General features: G+C 37.3%; 1 protein-coding gene across 3 annotated transcripts in view; it reads left to right on the top strand.

The window, feature by feature from the left end:
* The window catches only part of HMGCR (3-hydroxy-3-methylglutaryl-CoA reductase), a 131,740-nt gene that overhangs the window by 94,767 nt on the left and 23,636 nt on the right, over positions 1-13,337 (top strand). The window contains exons 1-6 of one of the 3 annotated variants that reach the window (XM_037801256.1): positions 4,097-4,201; positions 8,941-9,128; positions 9,572-9,683; positions 9,967-10,054; positions 10,569-10,653; positions 11,582-11,687. In XM_037801256.1, coding sequence (XP_037657184.1) covers positions 8,964-9,128; positions 9,572-9,683; positions 9,967-10,054; positions 10,569-10,653; positions 11,582-11,687 — 556 coding nt within the window. In that variant the 5' untranslated portion in view covers positions 4,097-4,201; positions 8,941-8,963. Of the gene's footprint in view, positions 1-4,096; positions 4,202-8,940; positions 9,129-9,571; positions 9,684-9,966; positions 10,055-10,568; positions 10,654-11,581; positions 11,688-13,337 lie in introns of those variants that run through there. The other 2 variants (XM_037801257.1, XM_037801258.1) reach the window with 2 other exon arrangements.

Genomic DNA, 13,337 nt, shown 5'->3' on the forward strand with positions numbered 1-13,337 from the left:
AAATCTCTACCTCCGAATACTTTTAAGATAGCTGCCTAGTTAAATTTTCTTCTCATCTACCTATGTCCCTCCATTCTCATGCTTTCACATTTGTGACCCAAGTGCCTGGAATAGACAGCCTTCAAACCACTTCTCTTGTTCAAAATATACCCCTAACTAAATGCCCTCCTGCTGTTCCCACAGGTTCCTACACATACCTCACACAGAACACTTAAGTTATCTGAAAAGGATCTGTTTGTGTGTCTCCTATCCTGGACTGAAAGCTTGTGGAGCAGGGACTGTGGGACTGTTTTTTTAGTTAATTCTGTACCTCGAGTGCCAGGCCCTTTGCCTAGCATAGAGTAAGTCCTTGATGAATGTTTCTTGACCTTGGGCAGGAGGATAATAAACCATAGTGTCTGCCACAAACTGTGTGACCAATTATCACTTGTAATGCACTAGTTGAAGAAAAATTATCCCCTCCCCCCCCCCCAAAAAAAGATTCTGCAGGCCAAAGAGAGAGAGAAATTTGCGCAATGCTAGAAGATATAAATTTGAACACAGCTGGGAACTGTGGATAGAAAATAAGTAAATAAGTAAAAATCTGCTTTGATGTTACGAAAAGTATTTTTCAGTAGAGCATTGGAAGCTTGAACAATCATATGAGATGCGCCATCACAAAGTTATATATTATATTATGCTAATGCGAAAGATAGTATAGTGGAATAGTTTGGAACACATGCTTGGGAGCCAGATTCCTGAGTACATATTGTAGGTCTGCCACTTCTGAGCTGCATGTTAGGCAAGTAACCTAACATCTCTGTTTCTGTTATTTGTAAAAGGCAAGACTTCAGTAATGCTTTCCTCACAGTTTATGAGAATTAAAGGAGTTACTATATATAAAGCAGTTATAAACAGCTTTTAAATATTAGTTATCATCATCATCATCATCATCATGGTCATCATCATTGTCATTATAATTCTCCATTTTAAAGCATGAGCTGTGACAACAAAAAACAAGAAAAGTGAAGGTCAGAGGTCTAACATAGTTACATAAATAAATGCTGAGGGCAATGTGGATTAAGATGGCAATGTGAGTCATTCTTTACTTTAAAAGAGGCTCTTAAAATGATACTTTTATAAATCCTTTGCTGGTGGTGGGGGTGTGTAAACTTACAAGAGAAGTACATAGATGTCCCTCCCCAACTCCACTTTCCCCTTCCATGTTGTGTCCATGACAAATTTTGTGATTTTTCATTAAGTACAAATTATTAGTTAAGTTCAATAAAGACTCTCTTGAAATACATTTTTGGAATGATATAGAAATTTTAAGAACTTAAAGCTAGACAGTTATAGTTTCTTATTGGTTGCTTTTGAACTCATAAACCCCTGGCATTATCAATTAAGTAGAGTTTACGAATGAAAGTTTCCAAATCTAGGACTAAAGCCTTTTGTGGTAACAGCTTCATAATCTTTATTTGAATTTATATTAGTAGGCATTTGTACAATCAGTAACTTCAAATTCTGAGGTATATGGCCTGTTAGACTTCTGTGGGCATTAACAATAGGGCAAAATTAATATGCTTTTGGTATTTTATAGACCTCCCTTCCTCCTTTTTCCTTCTCTTCCTTCCTTCCTTTCTTCTTTTCCTCCCTCCCTTTCCTCCCTCCCTTCCTTTTCCCCTTCTTTTTTCCTTTTCTCATCTTTTTTTTTTTTTTTTGACAAAACTCATATCAGTATTGTGATCTTTGGCTATTTGATCTCAGATTCTCCATTCTACAAAGTCTTTACTTCTACTGTAATTAATTCAACAAATATTTATTGATCACCCATTCCGTACAGGGATATAAACTCCATAAACGCCTCCATGTATGTCATGTTTGTTGCCAACTACGGTGCATTGCACATAATGGGCGTTTCAAAAGTATTTGTTAAAGTCATATGAATCAAGGTCATATACTGCAGCTGTGGAGTAGAGTAGAACCAGCCTATCCTTTAGATGAAGGTTCAAATTCCAGTTTTAAAAATTATCATCAAGGTGATCTGTAGCAAACTGCTTAACAAATGTTTATTTTTTTTCTTTAAAATGGGAATAATACTTATTTTATAAGGTTATGAGAATTTAGCAAGATAATAATTATTAAAATTCTTACTGAGTATATATTATGTCCCAGGGACTGTGTTTCAACATATGTAACTTTAAAAATTGAGTGATTTGATTTATTGATGTGGCATTGTGCCAGTTTGAATGTATTATGTCCCCCCAAATGCCATTATTTTTGATGTAATCTTGTGTGGGCAGACATTATCAGTGTTGATTAGATTATAATTCTTTGAGTGCTTCTTTGGAATGCACCCCACCCAGCTGTGGGTGATGACTCTGATTGGATAATTTCCATGGAGGTGTTGCTCTGCCCATTCAGGGTGGGTCTGAGTTGAGTCACTGGAGCCATAAAAATGAGCTGACGGACAGAGGGAACTCAGTGCAGCTGTGAGTGATGTTTTGAAGAGGAGCTACAGCCAAGAGGGACACTTTGAAGAAAGTACAGATGCTGCGGATGAGGGACATTTTGAAGATGGCTGTTGGAAGCAGACTCTTGCTCTGGAGAAGCTAAGAGAGGACAGATACCCCAAGTGCAACTAAGACTGAGATTTTTGAGGAACTGCAGCCCCCAGAGGAACATCCTGGGAGAAAGCCATTTTGAAACCAGAACTTTGGAGCAGATGCCAGCCACGTGCCTTTCCAGCTAACAGAGGTTTTCTGGACAGCACTGGCCATCCTCTAGTGAAGGTACCCAACTGCTGATGCATTAGCTTGGACACTATGGCCTTAAGATGATAACTTTGTAACCAATTAAACCCCCTTTTATAAAAGCCAAAAAAAAAAAAAAAAAAAAAAAAATTGAGTGAAGTACAATTCCTGACCTTAAGATATTTCCAAATGATAAGATAATGACATGTCCCCAAATATGGAAATATTAGAGGTGTTGTAGGGAGAGATGGCATGTGTATTGAGGGACTCAGGAAAGGAGGTAGCATATAAAACAGCCCTTATAGGATAGTCAGGATTTCAGCAGTTAAATAAGCGGCATACCTATGTTAAAAAGAGAGAATAAACTAAGCAGGGAGGTAAAAAGGTACAGAGTGTGACTGAAGAAAGGTCAGTTGCTCTTTTGGCTGAAATGTAGGTTTCACACAGAGAAGTAGTGAGAGATAGGCAAGAAATGTGGGAGTGGGGCCAAATTGGTGAAGTGTCAAGCTGTCGAGTTTCTCTAATCCAATAGACAAGGAGAACTCCTGAAGGTTTGGGGACAGGCTTATGGCATAGTAGGAAGATTATACATAGCATTAGTGTAGGACAGATTGGAGGGGGGAAGGCCTAGAAGAGGAGGGATCAGAGGAGGCTACTGTACTCTCAGGTAAGAGGTAATAAAGGTCTGCACTAGGGTGAAGGCAGAGGGAATGCAGAGAGGAAGCAGAAAAGGCACATGTCAGAGAGAAGCCACTGTGTGACAAGTGCCCCATAGCAGAGACAGAGATCCAGGTGACAGGCCATTTATAGGACTGCATAAGTAACAGGAAGGTATCACTGCAGGTTTTTGGATAGGGGTTAACTTGAGATTTGGATTGCTCCCGCTGCCACCAGCCTTTTTAAAATCTCTCTTCAGGGAACCTCTACTGCTTTCCATTCTCTGCGTTAAGTAATTGAGCTTTCTATCATCAACTTGACCCTGTGTTGATTTTCACGCTCCAATTCAGCTTCATACCTTTGCCTCCCATAATACTATCACAGCCAGGATGACCGCAGGTCAGGTACTGGGCTGTAGGACACTCCACCCGCCAGATGCCGTATTGCCTTCGCCTAGGAAGCTTCCAGGCTCGCGCCCCCATGGCTCTTCGACCAATAGGCAGGCCCTAGTGCTGGAACTCGACTAGCCATTGGTTGGCCAAACCATGGTGAGAGATGGTGCGGTACCGGTTCTCTGCACCCGCAAGAGCTGTGGGTGGTTGTTAAGGCGACCGTTCGTGACGTAGCTCAGTCAGACCGAGCAGCCCCCAGATGATTGGCTAGAAGATCGGACGATCTATTCTCATTGGTCGCAGGCTCGCCGGGCTCCTTGCGTGCCTAAGTGGAGAGTTCCTTCCGCTTTCCGTCTCCGTTGACTAGAGACGGCCAGGGTGCTGGCCACCAGGTTTGGTGGCCTCTAGTGAGATCGAAAGGTGAGGCAGAAGGTGCCCAGTAAGGGGGCCCTGGGGCGGCGGTGGGTGGGAGCTGGATTTGCGCCGGGTTGGTGGCGGCTCTCTTGTTTCGCCCAGTCCTGGGAAGTGGGTGGCGGCAGTTCCTCAGGACCTCACCGGAGCTGCGTTGCGGCTTTACGGGTGTGGCGACCCGGTACCGCGCGAACGGCGAGGTGACGTCCTTGAGGCCCAGGAGGTCGAGCGGCGGCCTGCACCACTGCTGGGGAAGCGGGGGGCCAGGCTGGGCCTGAAGGGTGGGCGGCGGTCCGGTCTCTTCGTGGCCGCCGTCACCATCAGTGGACTGGCGGGGCTTAACTCCTTTATCCGGCCCTGTACGAGGTAGGCAGTGCTGGTCGCGCAGTCACGGTCACCAGGGCTCCAGGCGGAGGGAGTGCCAGGCAGGGTGACCGTGGAGGCCCCTGGTTCGAGAAATGTCGGGGGCTGTGGGGCGGCCAGGCAGGCAGCTTCCGGAGAGGACCGGAGAGCATTTATGAGGTCCAGGGGTTGTTCACGGCCAGGCGCTGCAGCTCGTCAGCTTTTTTCTTTTGAGTGACTGGGAAAATCTCCGTAAATGCTGCCGACTAATTCGGAGCCATGAAAGAACCGTGGATGTGTATGGGTGTGTCCGATTATTTCCATGAGAAATGGGTTAAGATGATGTGGAGCCCAATGTAAGAAACTCGTCCAAGGAATGACTCAAGGATTCTTTTTTGTTGTTGTTAAGGGGTGTAGTTTCCTTGATGCTCCTGTCCTTTAGTTCAGACCTTGTAGGTTTTTCGGAATTGTTTGGTTTTGGAGATAATTTACGTACCTTGGAGGTTTAAAACCGGAACAATCAACTTCTGCGGTGGGAGGAGGTTGATGTCGTTCATCTTAAATGGTCGTTTGAAATATTTTAGGGTTTGAAGACATGCCTTCTTAGACTAGGTCCTGAAAATTTATAGGAAGCATTTGTTTCACGGTCATACTATATAATTGTATATAATTTCAGTTCTCACAGGTTGAAAATGTATTTTTTGTTTAGTTGTGAATTTTTATTCCTCCCCATGCAGTGAAAGACAGTTTATGATTTAGAAATAATCTACCAAAGGCCTGGAGTGTACTTTGGGATAGACGGGATTATGTGGACCTGCTTTGTTTTAATGTCTTTCCAGAGTTTATGGTAAATTTGGCAATAAGTAAAAATGGGAATTAGCACAATGAAAATTAAAAAAAAATTTTGCATGGATTGCAGCATTAACATATGCATGGCATGACCATTTCAAAATGAAGTGTGTGCTCTTTTTTCTTTTTGTTCTAGTTTCTAATGGGTAGATAGGCACATTATGGAATAAATATCTATTTAGGTTACTCCATATGAAATTGCTTATATTTGAAATTCGTCCCTTTTTTTTTTAACCTACAAAAATAGCAGTTTATGTGTTTTCACCTAATACTTGTCTTTTTGTGGAAACTTTGGAGTTCCTGCTTCATCCTCATCTTTTTGATGAGTAAGCAAGTGAATTATTAGAGATGTGATTTATCCACAAACAGGTATATGTAATAGGATTGGGTATTTCCTGATTTCTAGGGCAGAGCTCCCTCTCCCACCCCCACCCCCTAGGATACTAGGCTGGGCAGCAGAATGCTACATACCCTTGGGATTAAAAATTGCTGCAATATAAAACATGGCTTCAAAAACACAAAACATACACATTAATTAATTTGAGAATAGTGTAAGACTGTGTAATCAAATACTGGAACGTGTAAAACAGGTGTGTTGATGGGAGAAAATCAGTGTAGGACACCAAAGCATCCTTTTCTACAATTGGCTGTGGTCGGTGGTTTCTGTAGCAATTTGGATTAGAGTTTAAGGGTGCCATTGAATTTAAGAATCTGAAATGTTTGCAGCCTACTATGTCTGAATATGCAAGGCGTGTGTTACCTGACCTCTTTTTTTTTTTTTTTTTTTTTTAAGTAAAATTTATGTTTATTGCAGCATGGCATAAATACTGCCTGTTGAAGTTGTATGAGCTATCCTGTAGCCTGCAAGTGCCACTTGCAACTTCTGGGAAAGGTACAGATTGGATTCTGTGCCATGTAAGTGCTTTGCATAATCACAGGGAAATGGGAGGGTGCTCATGAGAAATGAGGTTGCCTACAACTATGGTTATGTTTGACACACCTTGATACATTTGGTTGTGCAATTTGTATTTTCAAGTAGGTAAGGTTCTTTGTGTTTTGGGGGTGACTCACAGGATCATATGTAATTTCTTTCCTGGATGTTGCAAAGATGCCTTTACACCTTGGTATTAAAATTTTCAGAATTGACATTGCTACTATGAAATCTTTTGAAGGAATCCGTACTGTGCCACATACATAATTATGGGTTAGTAATGCTAACCAATTCATCTATTTTCTTTTCCAATTTCTGATCAAATTGGTTTTCCTTCCTGCTAGCATTTCAGGTTTTAATTCAACAGAATGAACTTTTTAATAGTGCAGAGTACGTCGAGTTGATAGGAAATAACCTAAATTGAGATTCTTTTGGAAGGGGAATTAGAAGTCATTTTGGCATAGTTTTGAAACATGTTTTTAGTTGATTCACTTTCTGAAACATTGGTGTTAGTTGATTTTTTAGACCAGTTTGTACTTTGTTATGTATAGATGTAGATATGAAGGAAGTTATGTGATAAAAGACCATCATGAAAATGTAGCCTCTTCTGAGACTTTTAGTTATAGTTAAGTAGGGTCCAAATTTAAAATATGATTAAAGTTCTCCATGTAATAAAAAGTTATTGCCTCCGCCCCCCACCCTGTTTCCAGTCTAGTATATAAAATGCAGCTTCTCACCCTGCCTCTTATCCCATTAACATGTTCCCATTCAGTCTTTAACTGGTTTGTGGGGTGGATGATAGTTATATCCATAGCTAGGTGACTTAAAAAAAAGTCATTTTTAGATCTGTTTCACGTTGTGCCAATAAAATGCATGCTACTGTAGTTGAAGAATTTGTTTTTACTTAAGCAGGCATTTGCTAAGCAACTGCTGTAAGAGTGCAAGGTGCTGGAGGGAAAAATGAGTAAGGCTCAGGGTAGAAGATCGAGAAAGCGTGAATAAACGCAGGCAAATGTGTAACACATTTATATAGCTCGGTGGCTTCTAGTTTTTTAAATTTCAGCTCACAGTGAGAAATACACATTATGTCAAGAAATAATACCTACCCATACTACTTCTTGCCCTCAGCTATTTTTTTTGTTATTGTTTTCTGTTTTATTTTATTAAAAAAATGTTTATTCTGACCCACAAAATTGTCATGATTTGATTGATACATTGAAGTCTTAGAACCTACAGTTTGAAAGCCGGTCATCTGTCTGGTGGCCTGGTTAGGTTGAAATGTAGAATATAGAGTGATGCAGTGAGAGATGAAGCTTGGTAATTGATTTGGTTCCTAAAAGCTCCTCTTTTTTACTTTCCTCTAACTGCTTTCTTTTCCTCAACTTGTTGCCTTTTTATTTTCTGTCTTCAATAAATCAGTCAGTCTTAGCTATTACCAATACATGTGAGATTTCATTTGGATTCTTGTTAGAATGGCATTCAGGAAACTTACTTTTTAAACCTTAATTTTAGTTTATTTTATGGGTAATTAATATGCTTTATCATAAGCATTAATTTTAGTGTAAGAAGCAGGGCTTGCAAGTTCTTGTGCTGGAGACCAATGTAGATTTTTTTTTAATGCAATTTTATTGAGAAATAGTCACATAATATACAGTCCTCCAGAATGTAAAATCAGTTGTTCATAGTGTCATCAAATAATGTAGATTTTAACAACAACAACAACAAAATTAAAATTGTTATTATTTAGCTCCAAAAATGGGAAAATTTAGTCTTTGGTAGTCAGATAAAAATTCTGTGTAAGTTCTATTGGGAAGTTTTTGAATGCTCTAGACTCATACTTCAGCTAGCCATGCTTTTTTTTTTTCCTAATTTTTTTTTTTTTATTAACTATAAAAGTTTGTGAGCTTTCTGTATTTAGTGCTTTTACCTTTGGTCTTCTACCCCTTTTGTTGATTCTGCTAGAAGAAAAGCAGCCACCATTGCTTAACTCCCTTTTGTTAATGTAGAAATATCCAGCAGAAAAGACTTTGTATCTAGTGACAACAACATTAGGAAGGTTTATTAAACATCGCTTTTGCTAGTAACATTATGCCATATGTTGGATGGAGTGAAAAAGTATAAGGGGTCCCTGTCCTCGAGGAGCTTATAAAGTACAATAATGATTTGCAGGAGGACACTGAACAAGTAGACTTTTCTGTATTTACCTTTTGTGTAACTGGTATGTGGAGAATAAAGAGTGCTTATATACATTTTATATGAGGGTAATTAAAAAATAAATCTGAATAGTTTCTCACTTTTGTTTTCTGTTTTATTGCTCTCCTCTTAGCTCAGATAATATCAAGCTGATATTTGGTTTGCTCTTTAATGCTTGTGTTCATACAGTTTTTAAGAAATGGCTGCTTTTAAATTGGTTGCCAGTGAATAGAGGATTTAAGTTTTGTGAGTAAAGAACTAATAACAGAGTCCTCCTAATTCTGTAATTCTTTTCCAGGATTATAAGGAACACTATCAAATGGTATTATTTGTGTGTACAAGGCACTGTATATACAAAACAGGGTTTATAGTATTCTTTTCCTAAAATACAGTGAGCCATTTACTAAGTATTGACACTTGCTATTCCTTCCAGGATCCAAGGACTCTGTAGCTACAATGTTGTCAAGACTTTTCCGAATGCATGGCCTCTTTGTGGCCTCTCATCCCTGGGAAGTCATAGTGGGGACAGTGACACTGACTATCTGTATGATGTCCATGAACATGTTTACTGGTAATGATAAGATCTGTGGTTGGAATTATGAGTGTCCAAAGTTTGAAGAGGTTAGTGAAATTAATTTGATACTGACTAAAGTAATATTTTCTCTGTTTAGAGACTATATAATCCAAAAAGTTGAGTATTCATGAACTTAACTCAAATCTCTATTTACATATATTCTATGGAAGTGCACTAGAAATACTTCTTGTCTTTTTGCATAAATGAGGGTTATTGACTTTATTTGGGAATTATAGTTCTTATAAGTGACTGGCAGTGAGAAATGATTGCATTGCTATATTGGCTTAACAAAGTGGATTGTTTAAAAGTTGAATTTAATATTTTATTTGCATATTTAATATTTTCATTTGACTTGTATTGTGCTAGGATTCATGTTGTCATGATAATATGTAAACTAATGATTCATACAAAATAAAAATTCTTATTTTTGATTGCTTGTTTTGAAAGCCAAAGCTATTAGAGTTTTATTTTTTTCTCTCTCTCCCAATAGGATGTTTTGAGTAGTGACATTATAATTCTGACAATAACACGATGCATAGCAATCCTGTATATTTACTTCCAGTTCCAGAATCTACGTCAACTTGGATCAAAATATATTTTGGGTAGTAGTTTTGTTAATTTCTTTGTGTGCCATCAGATTTTTGTTTTGCTTTGGAAATGCACCTGCTCAAATTATGTGTATGGAAATGTGTGTATTGCTGAACGTGTGCTGCATGCATTCAGCAGTTTCCTTATTATTGGGAATTAGACATTCTGTAAATTCGAGACCTTAATAATCTATAGAAAAATACTGTTTATTTCAGAATATTGTATGAGATAAAAATTTTTTTCATTTGTGTAATGAAGGATGAAGCTTTTTCAGTTTGTTGAATTTTGTCATTTTAGGTATTGCTGGCCTCTTCACAATTTTCTCAAGTTTTGTATTCAGCACAGTTGTCATTCATTTCTTAGATAAAGAACTGACAGGCTTGAAGTAAGTATTTAAAACCTAAATATAGTTTTTTTGCATATGTTTAAAATTTTTTTAAAAACAGCTTTATTGATGTATGATTCACATAGCATACAATTTACCCATTTAAGGTATACAGTTCATTGCATTTTAGTATATTCACAAGGTTATGCATTGACCACCACAGTATAATTTTAGAACATTTTTGTGCCCTTAAGAGAATCCCCATAGCCATTAGCAGTCAATCCTCATTACCCTTCTCAAGAATACTATCCCTGAGCAACCACTAATTTGCTTTCTATGTCTAAATTTGCCTATTCTGGACATTTCAGATAAATTGAATCATAAAATATGTGTTCTTTTATTGCTGACCTCTTTCACTTAGCATGATGTTTTCAGGGTTCATTCATGTTTTTGTGTGTATCAGTACTTCATATCTTTTTTTTTTTTTTTTTTTTTTCATTTTTTATTGACTCGAAATTGGTATATTTTTTCTTCTATTGAATGTTCTTGATCATCTTTTTTTTTTTTTTTCCAGTGAAGCATTGCCCTTTTTCCTACTTTTAATTGATCTTTCCAGAGCAAGTGCATTAACAAAGTTTGCCCTCAGTTCCAGCTCACAGGTAAGTATTATTTATGACTGGACTATGAATAGTATTGCCCCCCCCCCCCAGTTTGTTTGCATTAATTGGAAGGAATAATAGGGTTTCTTCATAGCTCAGATTTCAGGAGTTGCCAAAATTTTAACTTAATTGTCAAATCCTAAGAGTTGTCCTTTTAAGTGCCCCAGGAATAATCCCATTTATCTAACAACTCAACCATACTTCCACAGATTCTAGAATTTGAAATCTTCCCTATATTTGTTTTTGAAGGTTTTCAGAAATTAAGCTAATAAGTTTTTGGATGAATAGAAGTGTCTACCTAGTGTAACACATCAGGACAGGGTATACTAGAAGAGAGCCTCTTGGTAGATTTAGTTCTAAACCCCTTGAGTTAACACTAGCATTATTTCTCATCTAAAGTTTCATGTTGGTGTTTATTAGTCACTTTAAAGAACCTAACATTTTTAACAATCTTGTATCAAGAGTATCTGAGTATAAAAAAGCTCTAGTTCTACCCGGATTTATGTATTTGATGAATATCATGATCATTTGAACATGTAGACAGGGATATGATTTGGGGTTTATAAAAAACTAAATAAGTAAAAAAAAATTGCAATGGGGGTTTTTATTGGTAGTAGCCAAAATGCAAAATTTTGTAGGATTTAATTATGTGGGGCTTAAGTGACAGGATTAATATACCACCTGAAAGGAATATTCTCAAAAAGAATTTCATGCAGTAGGAAGGGAACCAGAGTACTGTATTTTCCTTTTCTTTAAATCTCTACATTGTTAGCATACTTTGCATTTTGAAGATCTGTTAATCTTATTATTTTGTATATATTTTTTCTTTGCGTTGTAGATTTTAATATTTGTCCTAGAATGCTTTCTTAACTTTTTTTAAAGTTATTTTATACCTTACTTTCATTGATACGTTTGGTCTTTGTTTTAGGATGAAGTAAGGGAAAACATTGCTTGTGGAATGGCAATTTTAGGTCCCACATTCACCCTTGATGCTCTTGTTGAATGTCTTGTCATTGGAGTTGGTACCATGTCAGGTCAGTAGGCAGTTTTTTTTTGATATATTTGAAAGTAAGAAGGTAGATAAAGAGGAAGAAGAACATTTTAAATTTGTACTTTTTCTTAAATTCTGATTTTTAAATTCTGACATTACTCTTAAAAATTTTTAACTGTGTGAATGTGTGGATATACATGATCTTGTAACTATTTGTTATGGTGAAAACTTACATTAGCAGGCTATTGATTTATTTCCCACTATTTCCATGTTCTCTTTCTCTGCTCTACTCTTTTGATGGCTATACCTGTGTGGTTTTTTGTTTGGTTTTTAACTAAGATTGTATTCCAAGAACCACCCGGAAAGCAGCTTCCAGCACCTGGTGTTGCCTAGACTAAATTAGTGACTTGGTTCCTTGTGTTTTAGTTGTCATGTAGGAGACAGTGTAAGAGTTGGACAGATCTGAATTATATCCACCTCACAGACAGTATACAGCTTTAATCAGACAGGATGCAGTACATCTTAGCAAGTACCTAGCTTATGTTTCCTTGTCCTTAATTGGATGGTAGAGAATTAGATGTTAAATATTAAACATAGGACTCCGTTATATTAGATAAAAATTATGGGTTGGTATGGAAATTTGCCAGAATGAATATATTATGCTGTTGTGGAGGCTTCCTAATCATTAGGACTAGATTTTATGGCTTTCTCAAAAAGGCCACACTTAGTTAACTACTATTCTAGCGTAATTTCCTGGTGTTGTAGTGCCCTCAATAAGGGGCATAATTCTTTCAGAAGTGAGTTATCTAACTTATAAGGAACTGGTTAATTGTCATTATTGGGTGACATCTCTTCCCTGGGTAGTATATTAAATATATAATGTTTCTTCTAACTTCCCGGGGATAAATTGACTATTATCCATTTAATTATTTAATCTGTCATTCAGCAAAGATTTTATTTAGCAAAAATATTTTTTATTAAAAAAATTTATATGCCTTAAAATTCACTCTTCTGGGGGTACAGGTTTATGAGTTTTGACGAAGACATAGAGACATGTAACCACCACCACAAATCAAGAAAAATGTTTTTGATCAGATGAAAAATATACCTATGTGATTTGCACAAGCAAAACACTGTATGAGAAGATGAATGAGATTAGCCAGGAACTAGTAGGGGGCCATGAAACCAAGAGATTGTTCATTTGAAATTGTTGTAGAAAGCAGTCAGTGATGAGTTTTGCTGTGATATGGTCAGAGAAATGGACAAGGGAATTGATTAGAGTTGTAGCTGGAGAAACCAGATAGGAGACATTTATAGCTAAACAGACGTGGTATAATTAGGGATTTGACTGAAGTTTAAAAAAAAAAGACAGATTTAGCACATATTAACTAAGAATTAACTCCTTGAAAAAGTCAGTAAAAAAAAAAGTCAACTTCTTGGAAGTATATGGATTGTTGCTGACTGTTTGGCAGTAGCAAAGTGGTACAGAGAGGTTATTTTGGAACAGAGTAAGGAAGAATGCCCGGAGAACATGGTGTGACATTAGTTACCATTGTACAGAAAGAAATAGAAAGTGGCTGAGTTGTAAAAACATTGATCATTTATGGCTTTAATAGTTTCAAGTTTGAAAAGATTATATTTAGCTACTATTTGAAATGTAGGCCGTTCATAATGCTTTTTTTAATTGTAGTTT

This window comes from Choloepus didactylus, chromosome 13 (assembly GCF_015220235.1).
Source record: "Choloepus didactylus isolate mChoDid1 chromosome 13, mChoDid1.pri, whole genome shotgun sequence".
NCBI classification, from domain to species: domain Eukaryota; kingdom Metazoa; phylum Chordata; class Mammalia; order Pilosa; family Megalonychidae; genus Choloepus; species Choloepus didactylus.